General features: G+C 35.9%; 1 protein-coding gene across 2 annotated transcripts in view; it reads right to left on the reverse strand.

Moving 5' to 3' along the window:
- Positions 1 to 22,430, reverse strand: part of MYOF (myoferlin) — a 73,726-nt gene that overhangs the window by 4,611 nt on the left and 46,685 nt on the right. For both annotated transcript variants that reach the window (XM_050898574.1, XM_050898573.1), the window contains 21 exons: positions 21,600 to 21,714; positions 21,377 to 21,482; positions 19,201 to 19,343; positions 18,730 to 18,903; positions 17,489 to 17,600; positions 15,971 to 16,048; positions 13,239 to 13,420; positions 12,987 to 13,145; positions 12,734 to 12,832; positions 12,268 to 12,429; positions 11,572 to 11,737; positions 10,862 to 10,938; positions 7,041 to 7,052; positions 5,617 to 5,715; positions 4,840 to 4,965; positions 3,874 to 4,029; positions 3,669 to 3,760; positions 2,134 to 2,304; positions 1,446 to 1,594; positions 1,084 to 1,223; positions 21 to 109 (listed from right to left, as the gene is read on the reverse strand). In XM_050898574.1, the coding sequence (XP_050754531.1) occupies positions 21 to 109; positions 1,084 to 1,223; positions 1,446 to 1,594; positions 2,134 to 2,304; positions 3,669 to 3,760; positions 3,874 to 4,029; positions 4,840 to 4,965; positions 5,617 to 5,715; positions 7,041 to 7,052; positions 10,862 to 10,938; positions 11,572 to 11,737; positions 12,268 to 12,429; positions 12,734 to 12,832; positions 12,987 to 13,145; positions 13,239 to 13,420; positions 15,971 to 16,048; positions 17,489 to 17,600; positions 18,730 to 18,903; positions 19,201 to 19,343; positions 21,377 to 21,482; positions 21,600 to 21,714 (2,607 nt within the window). The remainder of the gene's footprint in view (positions 1 to 20; positions 110 to 1,083; positions 1,224 to 1,445; positions 1,595 to 2,133; positions 2,305 to 3,668; positions 3,761 to 3,873; positions 4,030 to 4,839; positions 4,966 to 5,616; positions 5,716 to 7,040; positions 7,053 to 10,861; positions 10,939 to 11,571; positions 11,738 to 12,267; positions 12,430 to 12,733; positions 12,833 to 12,986; positions 13,146 to 13,238; positions 13,421 to 15,970; positions 16,049 to 17,488; positions 17,601 to 18,729; positions 18,904 to 19,200; positions 19,344 to 21,376; positions 21,483 to 21,599; positions 21,715 to 22,430) is intronic.

The following is a 22,430-nucleotide window of genomic DNA, read 5'->3' on the forward strand; positions in this document are numbered from 1 at the left end:
TAGTATATATGGATACTCACTTCTTGGCTTTTCGGGGAATGATGTTGAAGGGAGGGCCTGGTGGTCCTAAGCTTTTGGGGAAAACATCAACCCACATCTGGAGCTTTCCCTGTAGCAGTGGAGAAGATAGATGAGGGATTGTTTGTTGCATACAGGTTGGTCATGGTAGTTCCATGGAACTGCTTATTGACATGCTTAGTACTAATTTTAGCCGCAGAGCAGAGCTCACTCATGTTACCAATGTCAGAACTTGTACAGACTTCAGATAGGAGCAAGCCCAATCCCTCATGTTATATAAGCTTCTTCAAATGAACAATGCCAAGAGTTCAGAAGATGGTAGGGACGTTAATTCCTAGTGAATTCAGTGCAAGTTAGGTGCCTAAGTAGTTCTCATTCTGTAGGTCCAAGTTTCTGTTCTCAGAGATGGTATTAAGTTGTGGCTGATAGTTTGACACTGGTGGCCTACCCAGTGTAGATGATCACTCCCCTTAAGTAGACTCTGAAGTAAGGCAACCACTGCAGATTTTATACTCTATTTCAAATACAAGCCCCTTTATTTTTGCAGATAAGTGTTCTGGTTGCTGCAGAAACTTCCTTAAAAAAACAACCACTGGTGAGTTAGTAAATGCTAGAGAACAAATGTTAGCCTTTGTTCCTCTCCAACAGAGAGGTCCAATATAAGACTTTGTGTTTAAACTAGCACCTATGGACCTTGTAGAGAAATGACAAGTTTGGTCTCATTTGCTGAATGTAGCTAGGAAGCTCTTGAGCCAGGCTGTCTCCTTTATTGTTGGTGAGGTATTAAACACATATTCCAGTTTACTTCAGTAACAAAGTAATAAATAAATATTTCCCAGTTTCCACTCTGTCAGTGTTTAATGTGTCATTTGGGGGTCTTAATGGCAAAACATAACTGAATTTTGTTATGTTTCTAGACTAACCTGCTTTAGTTTCTCAGCCAAGTAATATCAATTTGTAGCCCTCTTCCCCCTGAGTGATACCACTCTATTGACAAGATGATATAAATGCAGCAATGCTCCATTTCTGCATTCAAGAAACCAGAAGTAAACGGGTTCGTAGTACCTGGGAGATGTTGGGCTGGAAGGTGCTATATAAGGTCCTCGTCTCCACGTGTTCAGGTACCAAACCCTGGGTTCTAAGGATATGAAGGGCTAGCCGCTCTTCACCTGGACCAAGATGCTGATGCAAAATTTTGTTAGCTTCTGAAATAAAAGAAATGGAAAAAGAACAGGGGCTCATGAACCAGAATTTGCATTGGAACTTTTTAAAAAATTTAAAACCAGGTATTTAAAATTGAGCAGAAAACTGTGTTCAACATTAAAAAAATCAGATTTTTTTCTAATTTTCCATAAATAACTGGAAAGTTTTATATTTGTATTAATATGAATTTAAGACAGAAATATTAAATAAGTGAACAAGCTCACCAGCTTCCTCCAAAGTATAGTCTCGTCCCCCGTAGTTAATCTTTCTACCATTCTCAGAGAGGACAGGAGGAGCATAGCCTTTAAACCTGGCTACATTTTGCAATAACTGAGTTGGTTTTAGTTGATCACGCCAGGTATTCACACCTGAACTTTTAGGAAAGCAACAGAAACACATCCTAAAATTATTCACCATTCAGGGCATTTACATGTCATGTAAAATATATTTATTAAACTAATTCAGAAAGGGCAGCACTGTAACTGCCTAGATTGAGGCCACTTGAGTTTGACACAGTGACATAATTTTGTACCAGCTCAATTACCTTCCAAGACAGAGTGCTTTTTTCTTTACATATCAAAATAATATACGCTAACAGATGCTTTCATATTTATTTCCATGAGTAGGTCAGAAAATTCTGTTAAGTGTGTCTTCTCTGGACAGAAATAACACGCGTTACCATATAAAGAGAATATTAAAATGCTTGACATCATGGTTTTCAGTCAAGGCTGTTCTGAAGACTTTGCAGCTTAACTTGGAATTCACATGATACAGTGAGCACAACAAACACTCATGAGAAGCCATAGCATTGTTTTTTAATCATATAATTAAGATGAAGGAAGCCCAGATTTTTTACAGAGACTGGGTACTAGATCTTACAGATAAAAATTTTCAGTAGACAAAATGACTTACATGCAATACTGCTGTGGGATGCCACAGTGAGATCCATAACGAGAAAGGAATCTGTTCTCAAGATCAATTATGGTTTCACCCACTTTTTCATCACGAGTCAATGTGTCATAGTCATAGACTGAAATTTTCAGATCCTTTTCTTGAGGCAAGAAGCAGCTGAGCTCATACATTCTAAACGTAAAATGTCCAGTTAATGCTATTGCTCTTTTGAGCAATACTTTTTATTTTTAAACTTAAAAAAACCTTAAAAACCTCCACTTTTTCATTTATTTTTGAGCAATCGCCTTTACAAGATATTAAAGGGATACTTTCAATGCTGATAAATCTAGCAGTAGTTACCACTCATGCTCCAATTTCTATTTGCACTTATTAATAATTCCATTTGTACTCCTATGGATATTATATCCTTCCTTTCTGCACAATGTATTACTTAGATGTTCTCTGTACAACAGCTTGAATTGGGACTGAGAAAGAAACTAGTGTGGCTCTGCCAGCCACTCTGTAAAAAGGATGGTTGTTCAATCCATAGTTTCTGTATGATTAGAAATTTTTAATTTTTTTTACCATAATACAAACACAGTTGGAGCCTTAAAAGATACGGTCCAAATGTTTAGCTTCTATGACTAGAAGGGATTATTCTGTCATCTAGCTGTCCTACACAAAACAGATTGTAGTTTTCTCAAATTAATTCTCTGAATTTACTTTCAAGATATGCACCCTCATGGTTTCTACTGCTGCTGAATCCATTACCCTTGAGGTAAAGTATTCCACGGTTAATTATTCTCTGCATCTTTTTTTTGTTGTTGTTTTATTTCTCATCTAACTTTTTAACTTTGACTTCCAGAATCATTCTGGAAAAACTTGGACTTTTGAAGGTGCTTTGTAGCTGTAATCAAGTCTCTTTGCTGTCTTATTTCTTTGCATAATCTGAACAATTGAAATCCTGTAGCACATCATTGCAAAGTATGCTTTCCAAGCTCTTTATAATCCTTCTAGTCCTCCTCTCCTAACTTTCTAATTTATCACAATCCGCCTCTAACTCTGGATGCCAAACCAGACTCAGAATTTCATTGGTAATTATAAAGATGATGTAACCTCTCCGTTCCTAATTAGTATTTTTCTATTCATATATTTCAAAGATATCACTAGCTTTTGAAGGAAAGACCAGTGTACTGGGAATACATGTTAAGCTGATTACTCATCGTGACATCCAAGTAGTTTTCAGAGTTAAAACTTTTTCTATATTCTATAAGCGTATTTTGTTATTCTTGTATGCATAACACAGGGCGGTTTTAAAATATATACATTGTTTGACTTTGTGGAATTTAGCCATGTGATACAGAAAATCTATAGACTAGCCAAACACCTGGGTTGTCCAAGGATTCGAAGGGAAATGCCTTATGCAACTTTACTCACAATTAACTGTCAGTATATAACTATGAATAGAGTATTGGATATTTCAAATAGTGGTTTATCTTAAAAAATGGAAAGCATTCTAAAATACAATAAATTGAAAATACAAAAAAGTTTGTTACCTGCCAAAAATTGGGTTGAGAGTATTAGGCACATAATTATCTCTGTCTTCAATTACTTTTTTACCTACGGATATTTTTATATAAGGATCACACTATTTAAAATAAGAAAAAAATATTGTTAAGAAATAGTTATCAAGACTAACTGTATTTAAAATATACTACAGCAGAGTTAGCTCACAGACATTCCAAAAGCAGAAAGTCTTACCAGCCCATTATTATCCTGGGGTTGAAGCTGCAAAGCTCGAACAATATAAATTCGCACAATACATTCCTGAGGCCCACTGTCTGGTAGCTCACGGAACTGGCGAGGAGGAGCTGGAATAGTGGGATCATCAGGTAATGCATAGATTTTAAAAGATCCCTAAAAAATAATACAAAGCCTCATCAAGATAAATGTAGAAAAGTCACACTGCTAGGTTTGTTTTTTCTTATTTATCCTACACATACACCCTCTGTTTTATATAGGAATAGCAAAATTATAGCCTGATCCAGTCACTTAGAAGTCTTTCATTTTACTTTAGTGGGTTTTGAATAAGACTGACTACAAAGGCAAGGTTACATCCTTAGCCGATTTAAGTCTTTTTATTTCAACGCAATTACTCAGTTTGCTCCAGCTGAGAATACGTAACACGTACTTCATATTTGTTTCCCTCTCCCAAAACATCATCTAGTGTTTGGGTTTTTAGGCTTTTTTGTTTGGGGTTTGGTTTTTTTTTTTTCATACAATGTTAACATTATTTTAATCTTTAAAAGTCATAGACAGAGTCACAGCAATAGTACAAAATACCTTCTCCAAATTCACAAAATACCTTCTCCAAATTCATTCTAAAAATGCACTTCACTCAGAACATCTGCAGGTGAAACTTTAGCCCTGTTAAAGAGGTTACCTGGGAAGGTTCTGTTCCACAAGTACCAGGGAAGATCACATTAGCAGGAATGACATTTCTTTTAAATTAACGTGTATCACATTTAGTGTAAGCAATGTGTAGCTGTACCTTCCTTGTAAAAGAAGGGCCTGTACCTAAGTAGTTACAAGCATCTGTTGCCCCTGTTAATGCATTCATCCATATTTAAGCTGAAATGCTTGCATGTAGACTTACTTAAATGATAACCACTTACATACAAAAGACTGCATCTAGCATTTGGTTGTTGCCCATTATTTGAAATTTACCTTGAATTCCCCAACCACTGACGGATCATCACTGTCCTCAGATTTGCCTCTGTATAGTTTAAATGTATCACAGAAGTCTGTTAAGCTATTAAATTCAGGTACTTTTTCCAATTCACAGTCGTACACCTTAAAAAAAAAAAAAGAGAAGAAAAAGGAAAATGAAAAAAATGCGGTTTAGAAATTATCATACATATCAGCTCCACCATTGTGGCATTGCGAAGTGTATTGTATGTTTCATGGAGTATCTTAAGGAACCACAGCATTTGGAACTATTTTTATTTTTACATTGAAGTGGAAGCAAATGCAATGTTTGGAGAACATGCTATCAAGCTTCATTTACGCCTTGTTAAAAATAGAGTAAATAGCATTTCACAAGCTTATCTTTACTTTCTTCGTTAGGTGTATTAGACGAGAAATGAAAGTGGTCTGGCTTCAACTTTTAACCAACAGACAGTAAAAGTATTGATCCTCTGTGTTCGTACTTTCTCAACATGTATGTTTGTTTAGGATCTGCCCAGCACCCAAAGAAGTCAAGAGTAAAATTCAATTTGACTGAAGGTTAGATTATACTCTTAATAAGTGTAGTTAAGTAGAAAAGAAGCAAAGATATCTTCTTAAAACCTTCATTTCACCACATGAATTAGTAATGGACCTTTACAGGAAATCATGTACAGTTAAATTTTGAAGAGCATTTAAAAAAATAAAGGGCACAGCTCTGACCAGGTTTTGGGCCTATAAACATTGAGATATGTTAAATTATTTTATCCTGAGCAATACCTTTAAAGTGTCATATCCTTTTTTAATATACTGTCCACATTTTTCATGTTCTCCTACTGAAGCATAAAATTTGCTCCACCAATCAACAATTTCTTCCTCCTTAAAGAAAAACAAATTAAAAAGTTTTTATTGGGAGATAAAGGCTCTCTTATATCATGCTGTACAGCAGAAAGAATGAACAATTAAGCATACTAAAAGATAGTATACTCTAAAACCTATTGTCAGTTAAGTAATATTAAAGGTTCATCTGAAAGAGAATGTAAATATTAAGGCTAAAAAGATGGAATTTCTCTTACCCAGGTTTAGGTATCCAGTCTATAATCCAGCTGTGTTGATAGTCAACAGCCAGCCATCTCCAAGCAAGCAATTAATTACTGGTATCTAGATACCTATCTCAAAGGACTGATTTCTGGAGGTGTGTATATTTCTATCCTCCACCTTCTAGCAGTGCAGCACAGCCTAGCCACCTAAGTTCTAGATTACTTAAGTCAGAGGAAGTGAATGTACACTTAGCCGGTGCAGTCATTGTTTCAGCTGTTAAGGAAAAACACCATCATACCTGGTATTCATTACAGGAATTGCATGACTGTAAAAACTACAGTGAACGTGTTGAAAACTTTTTCCTGAGGGGTAAATGTGCTAGTTTGCTTTCAGCATTCCCATTTATTTCAAAACTGTTGCCATATAATAACACTGGGACAGACCTGTAACAGCTCTAACCATACATCATTCCATTAAAACCAGTGGAGATTCTCTGTATCGTGACAGAATCTTGCAGTTGGAAATCTACCTTAATGTTTACCAAATGCAGTTGAAAAGAAGGAGCAGTGAGTCTTGACCTCTTAAAAACAATACTTCAGTGAGCCTCATGAAACCCTAGATGCTAGCAGTCTATACATTCCACTAAGACAGTATTTCTGTGGGGTTTTTTATATTTTTATTTCTTTAAGTCTGATAATCACTTTGTTCAACAGAGTGCTATTTTCTGTATTTATCCATAGGGATTGCATAGTATAATTATTTGCCCTGAAAACATACTTCAATTGGTAATGAATAGTATTCATTCACTGTGAATGAACAGAATGAATAGTATTCGTTCGCTGTGTAAATTTGAAAAGATCTTTAAGATTGTTTGGATTTAAAGAGAGTCTTAAAGTATTACACAGATCATTAAATGTGAAGTTTGGGGTTTGTTTTTTTTTTTTAATATTTAGGGGTTATTATTTCAGTCTTGCATATTTTTCCTAAATTTACCATTTTACAAGTTGATTGTAGGTTTTATGTCAAACATTTTCAGAGATTACTGTTCTCATCCACACACTTAAAATGCTAATTTAGGAGGCAGTATTGATGTACTGATTTTCAATTGGAGATCTCATTTACAAGAAAGCAATGTGTAGATTTTTAAAAGTAGTATACATTACCTTTTCCGTAAGCTGCTCATGAGGATCAATTCATAAAAAAAGAGCAAAATAAAAACAATGGTAAGGATATGATTTGTAGAATTTTATACAGTTAAATAGGCTTTAACAGTTTAGGGTTTTTTTATATAGCATGTATGTAAAGTAAGTTACTAACATCAATAATTTATAAATACTTTCCAAGAATATTCAGACACCATGTGTTTAACCTTCCCCCCCCCCCCCCCCGCCCCCGCTGTCAGTATGTCCTAGATATTAAACTGGAGCATATATATAAAAATTTTAAAAAGCAAGTTTTCAGGACTGTAAGACATTATCACCCTGTGCTTTGTTCTTCACATAACAAAGCAAAACAGAGAGAAACTTGGTTTTCTTATTGTATCATTGCAGTGTTACACTCTGGATTCTATTTATTGATTTCCGTAGTAGCATCATTCCCTGCTTTCATCTGTGGTTGCAGAGAGCACTGGATCTGATTTATTTCAGATGAAAAATGTTTTTAGGAGCACTTACAAAACTGAATCTATTCCAGAGATTCTTTTCCAGACAAATTTCGCATACATAAAATTCAAGTGATTTTTTGCCCTTTTCGAATATTTAGTTCTTTATAAAACAATTTGCTAATGCTCAACAGCCTTTTCCCTTTTTGTTCTACTATCGTTTTTCAATTGTTTAGAGGCTGTGGATTTTCAGGAGTCTGAAAAAAACCGTGAATAATTATCAAGTACAGTAACAACCAGTATATGTGTCTATAGATTTATCCGTATAAGTGTAATAACAATCTGCACAATCCAAAATGCTTCACATGTTAAATCACAGATACCATAATTATGACCCGATAGTCCATTAAGAGCAAGCATCATGCATCCCATTTGGAAGCCATGATTAGCAAGTGTGGTTTGTGCTAGTGTTTATATATCATACCTTGTGTTTTAATTTAAAGCCATAATCCACAGATTTTTGTGCAAAGCAGAAGTAGTATGCAAAACATTTTATGAATACAAGCCAAATGCATCAATAGGTCAGGACATCACTCTGGTATATCACCCTTATTTACTCCCATTTCTATCCTGTAAGTAATTATCTTGCTGGGATGTTCAGGTCTAGTGTATTTTAGTAGTCTTGTCTAACTTCAAATCAGAAATACAGCATAATTTTTTCAGATTTGAATGGGACTGTCAGATTTTCTAAAGGCAGTTGGAGTGATTTATTCTCAGAAACCATATCATTAGTGATTTGCAAAACTTACAGGCAGAATTCATGAGGTAATTTTGAATACTTTGCCATATTTAAATTTGACTTTGTTTAAACACTGGTTTGTAATGTTGACAACATGAAGGGTAGCTTGCATAATTATGCAATAATAATTTAAACTCCCAATTTAAAGCCTTTTCAGTAAATGTATTGTGTAGAACTCTGAATCTTTCATCAAAGCATAATGTTGGAAGAGTTTAAATTAGGGTTTGTGGGTTGGTTTGGTTTTTTTTTTCCCCCCTTGATATACCTTCAAATGTCTCTTCAAATAATGCACTTGGTAGCTTTGGAAAGAAGAGGTTAAGAAAAAAAAAAATCAAAACTTTAAGACCTTCTTTAAAAATTCCCAAAGCAAATAATGAGTGTTCAATATTTGGATATTATCGTTACTAAAACTGGTAAGAGGATGTGCTCACAGAATGCCAAAACACAAAATAAAATGCCATATGATAAACTTGAGATTTTGGAGTGAAATATTCACATGGTAAAGACCATGTAATGGTTACTGTCCTTTTTTAATGTACCCAGTGACTTCACTGTAGATTGTTATACATGAAGTTTTCAAGACACTAACACTGAACTATTAGCTTTTTGAACTTCTTGAAATTATGGAAAAAAATTAAGAGATACAGTGGATCCCTAGAAAAGTTAGAGTTAGAATTTTATTTACTATAGAGTTATTTTCCAGAAAGTAGACTTTTAAACAAAGTTTAAATATTAGTAGTGTAGTTAAATAATTTCTGTTGATTTTGGTGCTTTTAGTACATAGATTCCAAATAAGCTGATACACACAAAAAGTTTTGAATAGTTCATACATATTGTACACACATAGTAAAACTTTCAGAAGGATACCTTAAGATTTGTAACTAATCATACTAGACTTATGAGCATCATCTCCTCCAAAATCTCTCCATGGAATAATTGCCAAGAGAAGAAAAGCCTCATGACCATATCACATTAACATTCTTCCCCCATCTGACCCCGTTCTGGTCATCTCCATGCATTAGCTCGGTACATACATACATGCACTGTTGTTGGAGAAGCCATTTTGCTGAGTGCTGTTGATATACTGCTTAAACACTGGAAATTGGAATGTAATTGATGAAATTTGGCATTTTGTGTCCTCAGGGTGTTGTCTGCATATCACTTACACTTTCCACAGTTGTACTTATTTCAATTTGAATTGTTTTGAATATTCTTTCCTCTGTCATATGGATGCTATCACTGTGTCTAGTGTTATATTTGGCTTGGGTGATGTCAAACTCTAAAAGAAATTGTGTTTCACCTTATGTAGCATTTAAAATTTTCCCTGTTGTAGTTGAAATCAACTACACAAATTCAATCAATTTTGCCAGTAAGTTCAAAGCGCTAAGTTTTCTTTATTTTTTTAATCTCTTTTCTTAAAATTTTTAAAGGAAATAAAAAGTCTCTGTACCAGCTATAAAGCATTTATATTAGAACAGAAGGCCTAATTCAGATAAAAGTTAGAGACTGTTCTAAATTAAATAGTAAGGACAATTTACATGTATGATGGAAGTAAATACAAGAACATGGTCTATGAGATACTTAAATTAGAGTCTGAATATCATGACATTAAGATACAGAAGAAGAAATGAAGGAAGAACAATGCAATCAATAACATACTCAAATAGCAGTGAGAGTTCAAAAGTTTAAATTCAGTACTATTTACTTTGGGACCTCTGTAACAAAAAAAAATTCTGCATTTTTGAAAAATCAAAGTTGTGGATTAAGAGCCTGCAAAATTACTATATTAAAGGGCATAACTTTTGTGCTTCCTTTAAAATAACAGGCCATCAGAAATTTATGAAAATACCTTCTAGGTAAGGGGAACATTTTACAGTCCTAAAATAATTGAAAATTTTTCCTTGAAAATGTACTGTCTGGAATTTGTCTTCACTCATGTTTCAACTCAATAGTAAAATTCTGCAAGCTGAATTATTTTTACCTGGAAAGTAAAATTGTATTGTTGTGGTCCTGAAAGAATCAGAGCAGTAGAGAGATTCACAAGGCACAACAGAAAAGGAAAGAAAAGAAGTGTTAGTGCAGAAAAAATTGTTTCAGTGGTATCAGTTTTGGATGACTTCATGGTAAGAGAGGCAAAGCCACGACTGTGATAAAATGAACGGCTGAAGGTCTGTGTTACCATGGCTTTGATTCTGTACCCACCAAAGTATACATACTTCTAGCTCTTTTATTTAGGACTGTTCATTCTGTGCAAGATCAGGCTGCTCTAACCATCACCAGTGAGTGGACAACTGGGTAATGTTCTATCATATGCTTTCAGTAGCTATTGAACAAGTGAATTCATTCTTAAGATACTGGGTGAACTCTACCATGCACAAAAAGCTACAGTTTGATGTTTACTATATGAAAACATTAACAGGTTAAAATGATTAATATATTTCCTTTGCTTTCCTGTCACAAAGTAACTTTGTTCCATCTGGCTTTCCAGAAGGTTGCATATGTTTCTGACAATTTTGCTGTCTAGATAGTTTCTCAGAAATCACAGATCTGAAGAAGAAAGTCAAGCATCAAATTTCAAAGATTACCTGAGCTGCTAGCAGTGGCTGTGTGTCTTCCATTTCAATTACTGTATCCTGGCGAGGTGCAGCAGAGAGTAGACTAACTGTAAGCCAAAGAATTTATTAAGGCAATATGGTGCAGGAAAAATATCTTACTAAACATTTTCATTAGATTTGAAATCCAAACAGTTGATGTAATTTGAAATCCAAACAGAAGATGTAAATAATTCATTGGCTGTATGTTTGATCCTCTAAAGAAAGCAATTAGTTGCCATTTTTTGCTAAAAATACACAATATATTTTTGTGCAGGATACACAAACATTTCTCAAATATATAGAATTAAAAAAAGAGTAAAACTGGGAAAAATATAGAGGAAAATGTCAGCATTGTATTCAGAGCATTCTTGCTGGAATACTGGATCATTACTTGGGTACTTAGTGCAGGGGTGATCTGCAGGTAGTTAAATTCCAAGTTGATACTAAAGAGGAACTTCAGGGAACCAGCACACTAATGCTGACAGTGGACTTGCCTTTGCATTCTGTCCTCTTATGCTCCACAGAATATTGCACTAATTAATACTGAGTTAGATTTTTTTTTCTTTCAGATCACATTATTTCCAAATAAGTACACAACACGAGATGGCTATTCATCAGTACAGTATGCAGAGTAAACACTGAAGATAGTTTATTCCAGCATCTCATAAGAAAGTAGAACTTTTAATTTTCCAGCTGTCTACCTTTCAGTTGTGGTGCAATGTCCTCTTTAGTAGTGTAGGGGTCACAGCGAAAGCTTTCCAGTAAATCAATAGTACACTGTCCCACAATGGGCTTCCGTCCAAATGGTCTGTGGTCTATTACTTTAATAACAAGAGATGGACTGTATAACTCCTCTTTTGGCAAAAGCTAAAAATGAAAGGTTAGAGTTTGTTTACAATGCAAACAGAAGGAAAATGAAGAATAAAGATTCCCCCCTAAATTAGAGCTATTACTTAATTTATTTAATATTGAACTACTATGTTCTGTGGCTGTATGGTGAATGAAAATGTCTAACCTTATATTATGATTCAATAGAAGTCAGTAAGAATAATTTTAATTGCCTCAAATCTTGAATTTTCTTGACTCTTGCACAGCTCCCATCCTAGCAGTAGGAAAGTAGCCACACATCTACAGGTAAATTGATTCCTTTTCAAATAAATATATATATACACTGCACTGGATTGTGCATATAAAATTGTATAATTTATCAATGACTGTACATACATGTTTACATGATCTTTATTAGAATTTTCAGGCTCAGTAAATTGCTTATGTTAAGTCAAAAAAGGATGTGCAAGTTTTTCTGTTCATTCTTGCATAACAAATCCTTGACCTTTAAAAGTATGGGATAACTGATTTTGCTATAGGTAGCTGGTATATAGTTTTTTGCAACGTACAACTTTCATGAAGAGAACAGAAGATGGAAAATTTGGTGTCTTTTTGAGGTTTTTGATCACCACAGATTCCACCATTTCACCCCCACATTCCACAATGAGACTCGGAGACATAACAGGTGCCAGTTGGTAGTTTTTCATGTTCCGCAACCCCCAAGCCAGAATCTGTAAAATAAAATCCAATACAAGCAAAAGTGGGAGAGATATCAATATGCTTAATATGATACTCAAAAAGTAGGAAAGAAGAAATGAAGTCTTTTCAATAATAAAATGTAACTGGCAAAATATTTCAAGGTGGTTGTTCTAGGAAAGTTAATGGAAAAAATGAAACTCAAAAACACTTAAAGAAAAAATCGCCCATATTTCTCACTATGAAATATTTTTTTTCTTGAAGCAAATACACAAACTTACTATCTAGAGGATGAGATGACTGTACTTGTATTCAACTTAGTTTAAGAATAAACCATACCTCAACAGCAGTGAGTTGAACTACTGGTCTGATTCCTTGAGGTACCATGTAAAGCTTTGGTGCTCTTTGTGATGGAAGAATTGGAAGGTTGGCGCCACCCTATTAAGACACAAACATGAGTGTTAGTTTCTCTCATCTTCCTTAAATGAAATACGTTGCAAATATTAAGACAATTCTTCACATTATGACTCACTGTGAAAGGATATATATCATATTATATTGTATATACACACACACAAAAATAAATAAATACCTTGTCCCTCAAAATAAGTTCTGCAGCAAAAAGAATGTCTCCACTAGCTTTGCCATTATTTATTACAGGATACCAGAGCAGTTTTGGTGTGATGTCCTCTTCTGGGATTAACCTGACCATGGGGGAACAAACGCTTCTTCCAAGGAATTCATCTTTACCCTGCAACCGAAAATAGCAATCATAGCTATTAATGTTATTCTCAATTAATATAAATAAATAAAAAAGCAATCAGGGTAAAAAGCATTCACCTACCACTTGGTCACTGTCAAAAAGTTCAATAACAACATTAGGTGGGTTTTGGGCTACTGTCTGTGGGTCCCCATAGATCTCAATTTCATTAAATATGAGAGTTTGGTCCCATGTAGGATTTAGAGTTGAATGAATGATCTCAGTTGTTTTGCTTTGATGGAGGAAAGAAACATGAGCATACGGATCTGAAATATCATACAAAGATTAAAAGCATAGAGTTACAGACAAACAAAACCCCATCAAGCCATAAGGCACAGAAGCACAATTTTTATCAAATATAGTATGTTATTTTTTTTCTGTCATTACTAGTTCTATAAGCCATACATTTAATAGAGCAAATTCCATTTAATTACAAAATAGGTTCCTTTATACAAGTCTTGATTAACAGAGTAATAAATGAAAATGATAAAACATCTTGCAAATCACAGAATCATAGAATGGTTTGGGTTGGAAGGGACCTTAAAGATCATCTAGTTCCAACCCCCTGCCATGAGCAGGGACATCTTCCACTAGACCAGGTAGCTCAAAGCCCCATCCAACCTGGCCTTGAACACTTCCAGGGATGGGTCATCCACAACTTCTTTGGGCAACCTGTTCCAGTGTCTCACCACCCTCACAGTAAAGAATTTCTTCCTGATATCTAATCTAAATCTACCCTCTTTCAGTTTAAAACCATTACCCCTCGTCCTATCACTACACTCCCTGATAAAGAGTCCTTCCCCATCTTTCATGTAGGCCCCCTTTAAGTACTGGAAGGCTGCTATAAGGTCTCCCCGGAGCCTTCTGTTCTCCAGGCTAAACAACCTCAACTTTCCCAGCCTGTCCTCATAGCAGAGGTGCTCCAGCCCTCTGATCATCTTCGTGGGCCTCCTCTGGACTCGCTCCAACAGGTCCATGTCTGTCATGCTGGGGACCCCAGAGCTGAATGCAGTACGCCAGGTGGGGTTTCATGAGAGCGGAGTAGAGGGGGAGAATCACCTCCCTTGACCACGCTTCTTTTGATGCAGCCGAGGGTGGGATTGGCTTTCTGGGCTGCGAGTGCACATTGCTGGGTCATATTCAGTTTTTCATCCACTAATACCCCAAGTCCTTCTCAGGGCTGCTCTCAATCCACTCATGACCCAGCCTGTATTTCTGCTTGGGATTGCCCTGACCCATATGCAGGACCTTGCACTTGGCCTTGTTGAACTTCATCAGAAAGAGAACCTGAAAACTAAAATGAAACACTGGCTATACTAATCTCCTCTTAAATATTGTCTGCAGAAGCTTTTTTTTGTTGTCTCCATTGTTACACAACTGTACAGCCTCATAAATAATACAGAGAAATAGTTCTAGTTCTGACTACTTGCCAAACAACAAATTCTCCCAGGCTATATTGCTTAGATCAAGCTTTGGTTTCAGACATGCTTATTTATAGCAACCTTTTCTTGTGAAACAGCTGAATGATTAAAGTGGTCTAGGCCCAGTGTTTGGCAGGTCTTTAAATCATCAAGAGCTCTGTAGAAGGTATCTGATGATGGTCATTAACATTTCCTGTACAAATTGCAATTACTGAGGACTAGAGGCTATTTTAAAGGTTATCTTTAGGTCAGTTTCAACAGCTTCTGGCTAGGCACCTGATCAGAGTTTTACAAAACTGGCTAACTCGTCAAACTAGTTTTAGAGGAAAATAAAATGTAGATGTGCTTGTTTATGTGTGACTGCATCTGAGGTACCTATCTTGAATTTTACATATGCAAATTAGAGGCATTTATTATTGTTTCTTTGTATTGCTTTTAAGTAAGTGCTGCATATTGAAGTAAGACCAAATACACCCAGGCAGCTGTACAAAACCCCCCTCATTTCAGAAAACAGCACTAAAATATCTATAGCTCTACATTTTCTGTAACAAATTAACAAATGCATTACACTTACTCAATTATTAATTAAAACAGGGAGAAAAAGAAGGATGCAAATGGAGGTTGATGGGGAAAGAAAATTCTAGGCTGCCCATTTCATCTTTATCTTTGGCTGAACTTACTTAAAGGAAGTGTAAAGTCATATTCTTACAGAATCTAATTTCAATTTGCTCTCTGACTTCCCAGTGGAATTTTAATTCTAGTTAGCAAGAATTAAATACTTGATAACATGACCATTGAATTAGCCCGACTACAAAGATGCCAAATGGATACAGCACTGTTGGAATACATAAGAGCTGGAAATAAAAGGGCAACAGGTACACTTGTATAAACAAACAAAAGCCATGCTTATTAGGAAGGCACAGTGTAGTTTTCTACAAGTTCATCTCAGTAATGAATTAATATAAAATACTGAACACTGAGAGGCAGTTTGTGACATAACAGCCATCCACCTTTCTTCATCGTTGCTTTTGTGCAAGCTTCCTGCAGGACAGCTTAGGAACTGTGTGTAGGCTTTGGTTAGGAGAAGCTAAGGCATAGGGAAAGGATTTGTCATGGGAAATTCAGACCTTATTTGAATTCACATTCCCTCACTGAGAATTCGTTGATGGCAGCAAGTGCTGCACATTCAGAGCACTTCTTTTTTGGCAGCTTCTGGGGCAGTACTAACCAAATCTGGATCACACGTAATGAAGCTGAGACTTCCTTTATGGCGTAGTTTCAGCAGCTGGGACCTACGCACAGACCTTAAGGATTTAAGATATTCTATAGCTAAATCAAGTTACTAGTTCATTGCAGAAGTGGGTTTTCCGCACCATTAGCAGGATTTTTCCATACCTGAAAAACTGTCTTTGTCTAAAGCCATGAGATTTCTTGCCTGGTAGATGTAACAGCGAAGGTGGTAAGTATATACTCCTGTATCAAATAAATAAAAAGAGTTCAACCGCATTATACAGGCTTCTTTTCTGTAATGAAGATCTTTTGAGTTTATAAAAATGCCTTACGCATTTTAACTCAAGCACAAGCACTGTAGTAACATTTCTGCTTTACTTTTCTAGTGACAAGTGTACTAATATCAACGAGCTAGCACCTGAGAACATTTGTTCCAACACAAAGCAGGAATGAAAAAAAACCCACTAATGCTATGTGGGCTTTGTTCACCGTACGATCATCTAAAAATCCTTCTATTCAAAAATTCCTGTTTGAAACAGTGTGATAATCTCGCTCCTCTGGAGAGAATCAAGAACCGGGCATTCCTGTGTTTCATTTAAGTATTCACTACAGCACTTGCAGGGACCTGGGAGTTTCACATTTTTAGCTATTAGCTCTAGAAAATTATTCCAATTGCAACTCTGTCTTTTTGGCTAAAAGATTAAAAAAAAAAAAAAAAAAAAATCACTGCAGGCAAGGTGGAATAGCTTAAAAGGAAGATGTGAGTGTGGCCCAAACCCAGGACAGCATGTGGCTAAGTTACTACAGCTTTTCTTTAAAAGATGTCAGCTCTAACCCTTTCAGCCCTTGGAAAAATCTGAGCCACTCATAGCCTCAATGAGCTGAAACCTCTGAACTCTGGCAGGAGAAGGTGCCATTTTCCTCCTATTGTGGTCATTATTTAAAAGAAACTGCAATAATCTTCCTCAGCTTCTGAAAGACAAGATTTAAGATTTAGGCACCCATTCCCAGCAGGGAGATCAAGTTCTGTAGAGTCCAAATAAAGCCAAGTATTCCAGTCAGAGATCCTCAAAAAGGATTTTGAGTCTTAGGAGTGGATGGGATTGGCCTCTATTCCTATTAACTAACACTGGTGGCTCCGATCTCAGTGTCCCTGCTTTTGTGAATCCCATTACAGTGATTCCAAGGCATTTAAAGCCAATCCAGTTGGCAAAGTTCAGTTTTGTTCACTTTGTCAACTCAACTATGTGGTCTTACTGCTTCCTCTGGGTCAGGCATTTGTCTGACCATGCATTGAGCTGGTTAAGTGAGCTAAAACAGCAAAAAATTAACTGTCCATACATCTTCTCTGCTGGCTTAGCTCCCTGCACTGTTATGGAGGGACCCTAATGCTAAAAATGCATCATTTAAGACAGCCTAAAATTCCGGTGCTGCAATAGTTAGCTTTAGAGTTCCTGTCCCATACAGGTTTTAAAAATGTCTGCGTGACAGTGGACAGAAATATCAAAATGACTAACTGTAATTTTTCTTTTAGTAGCCTAAATAGGCCCTAATCAAGGATCAGATAGTAATTATAACAGAAGGTATATAAACCTAGATGTAAAACACTAAGAATTACAATTCTGTTTGAGACCAGGGAGAAACAGACATGATTTATAAGAAAGGAATTGTTAAAGAACCTACTGTCAAAGTAGCAGGAAACAAGTGGTGTATTGGCACCAAACACCTTTGTAGCTGACTCCTTGGTTTTGTCTGAACTCTTCCCTTCTCCGTCATCGACACTAGTGTCTGCTCCCTGGTTATATATAGAAAAAAAGTTACTGCATATTTACAAACATAGAAGGAACCTGATAAAAGTGGACTGTATGTGTGAATATACGGGTTTTGGTCTCTCCTCCAGGACAAGGAGAAATTTACTTTCCTGAGTAAATGTACTTTAAAAGATGTTTACTCATGTCCGAAGGTCATTTCTTGTTGCCATTGAAGCTGTGCAGAAATCAGATCCAGTCATTTCATCTTACTTTCCAGAATGTCTTATTTCTGGAGGTACACTAGCTACCTATCAGCTCTTACTGAAGGAGAGGTTGCAGGTCTTCTGCACTGTGCTGTTGCAGAGAACTGCTCTAAGGCTTTATCTTAGCAATAGCCCAGGAACTATAGTCAGAAGAGAAACTGAAACAGGAATTTTTAAACTCTGTGGAACCAAATTAAGTGGAGAAAGAAAATGCTATCAATGAATCATGGGTCGACATTTGGTACAAAAAAAGAGAAACAAACCAAGAAAAAAGTGCAAACTTTTGTTAATGCTATACAATCAGACTCAGAATCATTATTTTAGAAGAACAAAGTAGCCTTCTCACATTATTTGCTCCAATTTGTATTTTGGTAAGTAGAGCTTATCTATGAAGCTGTGTTAACCTGAAAACTTGAGAAATAATTACATTCTGATGATCTAGTTGTGACGTATGACATTCTGGCTTCTCCAACACTTTGCTATCCTTTCTTGTGTTTGGTTGTTTATACATGCAAATATTAATCAGGGGCAGCTATTTCTGTGCCTGTTGTTTCTTGTGCTGATGTTAATACATCTAAATTATGTTCATGAAAAGCTTGAGCTATCTTTTCACTTTACTTAGAGAAGGCTTATCTAGTACTTTGGCCTTTTGCTCTAAATCTCATGTAATGTAATAATAAAAATAATTTGAAAAATAAAGTAATAAGCATGTTATGCAAGAGTCTCTACTCCAGCTTTAATGGTCCCTTTCAGACTTTAAACAATTTAAACAACATAAACTGTATTAGGTCCTCAGTTATATATCAGTCTAACAATTCAGGGACTGAAATAGCTGATATACTGAATTGTTTATTTACTGTAAAATAACAGATTGAACTTTTAAAGACTTTTTTGATACTCTGTCCCTTACCAAAGCACCTTCAAGTTTAAAGATAGCTGCTGCACCATGTGTCTCTGAGGGAGCCATTTTTCGTCTCCATCGTCTTCGACGGAAAGTATCAGAACTGCGTTGTTTCCAGTGAAATTTCCAGCCAATCAAGGAAGCGTATTCCCATCCTTCTTGATCTTCATATGATGACATTCCCTGGAAGACATAAATCCTTGTTATCGAGAGTGTTGTATAAATGTAATGAAAAAAACTGGCAGTTGCTCTGGCAGGCATAATAATCCCCTCATAAACCAAAGCTGGAAACATCAATTTACAAAAAGACAAAGCAAAGGAATAGAATGAAAACATACAAGGTTGTTCTAGATGTTTTTGTTTGGTATTAAATTTTTTCTTTATTCAAGAAATGAGTATTCTCATGCGGATTTTTTTTAAAAAAAGAAACGCAAACTGTTACAATGTGCAAGTCTCTGACTGCATCTCTCTTCTGCTTACCCTTCCTGCTGTTACTGCTTGAGCTGGATCCTTCTTACGTTTCCGCACCAGTCTTCGTCGTCGATGTGTATGGTACATTTTCTCTGCAGCAACCCATGACTTCGGTTTAGTGTCTGGAGGAATAGTAATTCCATATTCCCAGCCTAAACCAGAATTGATTAGTTGGTATATTTCCAGAAACACAAGCAAGATACAAAGAAGAAGAACATGGGAAATAGAGTTCTTGTACCTACAGCGGATGACACTTTAGTCACACAAGACTATTTGATATTGGAAACCCCAAATGCCCAATAGCTAGGGGGCAACTGATGACATTTTATGATGATGCTATGTTATAATATATATGACAATAAAAATCTCAACATTAAAACATATACAATACATTTTAAGTTGTTTTCTTTGCATTCTTGTTTTTTCAAATGTTAGGTGTATTGATATCACATTTTCATACTTCACCACAGGGAAAACTCATCCTTAATTTTAAATGAGTGGACTGTCCTGTGTACTCTTGCAACTCCAGCAGCTTGGCTTTTAAAGAAACACCAAGTATTTGAACTCTGATCATAAAACTTTAAGAATTGGTAAACCTGTTACTGTATTTTGGCTCTACATATTTTAATTCAGTTGTCACGTATCTAGGACTCAGACTTTTATTTAGATTGATCTCTTATTAAAAAGTTACTGCAGACTCCTACCAGAGGTTCCAGTTAAGACAGATATCAGTACTCTAAGATAAACAAAATCTTTTTTTCTATTCAAATAGCTATTTATTTGACTTATATTTAAAAGCAATAACTAAGAGTTTTCAGCTGTTTTAGAACAAATTAAAATTCACGATAGTTTTGCAAATTCTAGGCTTTCCAGAATCTTCTACGACTTGCCCTTTTGCTTTTATTATTAATTTTGTTTTCGAACCATCAAATCAATGTCCTGTAAATACTTCGCAATGAGAGATCGACTGCTTTTTCCTATTGCTGTAGAATCTAAATTATGGTCTTATGAGGTTGTTTATATCACAACTTTCTAAGCTGCTAACAGTTTTAGTTTAGTGTAAGTAACAATCATATAAAAGTCAAAGCAACTCCAGGAAAAATGGTGGCTCTATGCGCTTAGGATTTTCTAACCTGATCAGGTTAGTAGTACATCTAATCTGAAAAACTCTGTCTAGCAGCATCAGATTCTTCACAGAAAGACTTTGAAGTCTTTGTCATTTCAGAATTGCCTAATAATCAGTTGCATACTGTTAAGATTTCATCCTGATCAGTCTTGCATGGCTCCCTTCCCACACAAATTCAGTGCAGTTATTCTGCTCTCAACAATATAGGAGTCCTTCACACACTTGTGTGGTGTGTGACCAACACAAAGAGGTTCCTGGCTTCCTTTGGTCCCCAGACCTCCTGATTCACCTCTTAGCCTTGCTTGGTGACTCGTCCCCTGGATAAAGGCTCCCAATTAAATTACCAGATAGATCCAAACCTGGCTTTGCCACATATTCTTGGTGCAATTACAGAGGCTTCATGTCTCAACTTAAGCTTCTGACTTCTCTAAAAATAAAACCCAATTACTGCTACTAATCCACATCTTACAGGCCCGATCCTAACCATTGGACTGCATTAACACCGGACTTGGGAAAAATGTTTTGGAAACTTATTTCAAACAAGGATGGGTCCTATTCCCAAGCACACTGTTTATACATACAGTTTTCCCAACTGGAACCTCTCATGTTAGTAGATTGGTGTTTGCATTAGCCTTCATTTTTTTTAATTTGTCAAAGCTTTTGGCTCAAAATTGTCATCTGCTGCTGCGGTTAAGACCAATATACAGCTGCTTAGATTATGTGATTCTCTCTCTAGTAGGCACTTATAAATACATTTATTACATATACTGTTCAAAATACTGGTCCCTTTTGATCCAAGAAAGGCTCAGTGGGAACAGTGAGTTTGATGGAACAGTGATCAAAATGGAAATAGAAACAGATGCAGACAGTGAACACTATCAATCAATGTCATTTTATCTGATTCCTTAAGCAACTGTTATCCAAATATTTCCTTGACATTTTTCCATAGGGCAACCACTATCATGCTCAGGACATTGCTACAGTCTTGACATGCATCCTCCTTCAGTATAGACTATGACAGATTGTCCTAATAATCAGCAGATAAACAGTAAATCTTACCGTGCTCATCCACTGCTCGATTTAAATCAGATTTCCAAGCATCATCTTCCCACATCCATCCAAGAGGACACGTGAACTCACGTGGCGGTGGAGCTTTTTCTCCATTCTTTTATGTAGGGAAAACATAACAGTTCTGTGCATTAATAGATGAAATACGCTGTGTAGCAAATCCTAGATCTCCTTCTCTTAAACCTTTACTTATCCAGTGAAAAATTTGTCTCACCACATCTGTGTAACTGTCTTCAGCTGCTTTCCATTCCCCTCCAAGATAGCGACTCTCATTTTCATATACTTCGTCAGTAAACTCAGTATGACCAGCATCAGCTTCAGTCAACAAACTGCAAGTCCAAAGCACATATAACACTAAACCAAATGTATTTTAGTTAGCTACAGAGAATATATAGAAACAATGTACAGAATGTGCACACATGCTGGAATTCTGGATTGTCCATCTTTGTGAAGTTCTATTTATTAATAGAGTATAGGGTAGCCCTCATCTATGAGGGCTACTTATTTTCTTAGAATGTCTTCCTAAAACTGAAGCAACTCCAGTAGTAGTAAGCAATAGTAGTAAACATTACTCATAAGAATGAGTGACTAGCAGGAGTGTTGTAACTGCTGTGTTATTCAGGATCTGCTTTCAACACTTCCTTTTGGAAAAAGAAATAACATCATATATTTAAGTGTAGGGAAACCCAGAGTGCACATGACAGTTATATGCATCTCTAATTTTTATATAGCTAGCTATGCACTAGAATTTGGCAATGTACTTAATTTTGTTCCCCTTTATGCTGTTGACAAGGCAAGCAATCAGTTGGCTAATATTTTTCTAACTTGCAAGTAAAAGAAATAAGAGAACATTAAATCGGACAAAATAGCCTTGATTTCCACTTGTGATTAACTGTGATTCAGAAAGCACTAGAGTAGGTTCTAAAATGCCATCTACTGGTCAAATAAAACTATGCAGATTATTTCCCAATAAAAGCAGATGCAAGGCATAAACATGCTTATGCATTTTAACAGTAGGGTTTTTTTCCATTATCTGAGAACATAT

Source organism: Gymnogyps californianus, chromosome 6 (genome assembly GCF_018139145.2).
Source record: "Gymnogyps californianus isolate 813 chromosome 6, ASM1813914v2, whole genome shotgun sequence".
NCBI classification, from domain to species: Eukaryota; Metazoa; Chordata; class Aves; order Accipitriformes; family Cathartidae; genus Gymnogyps; species Gymnogyps californianus.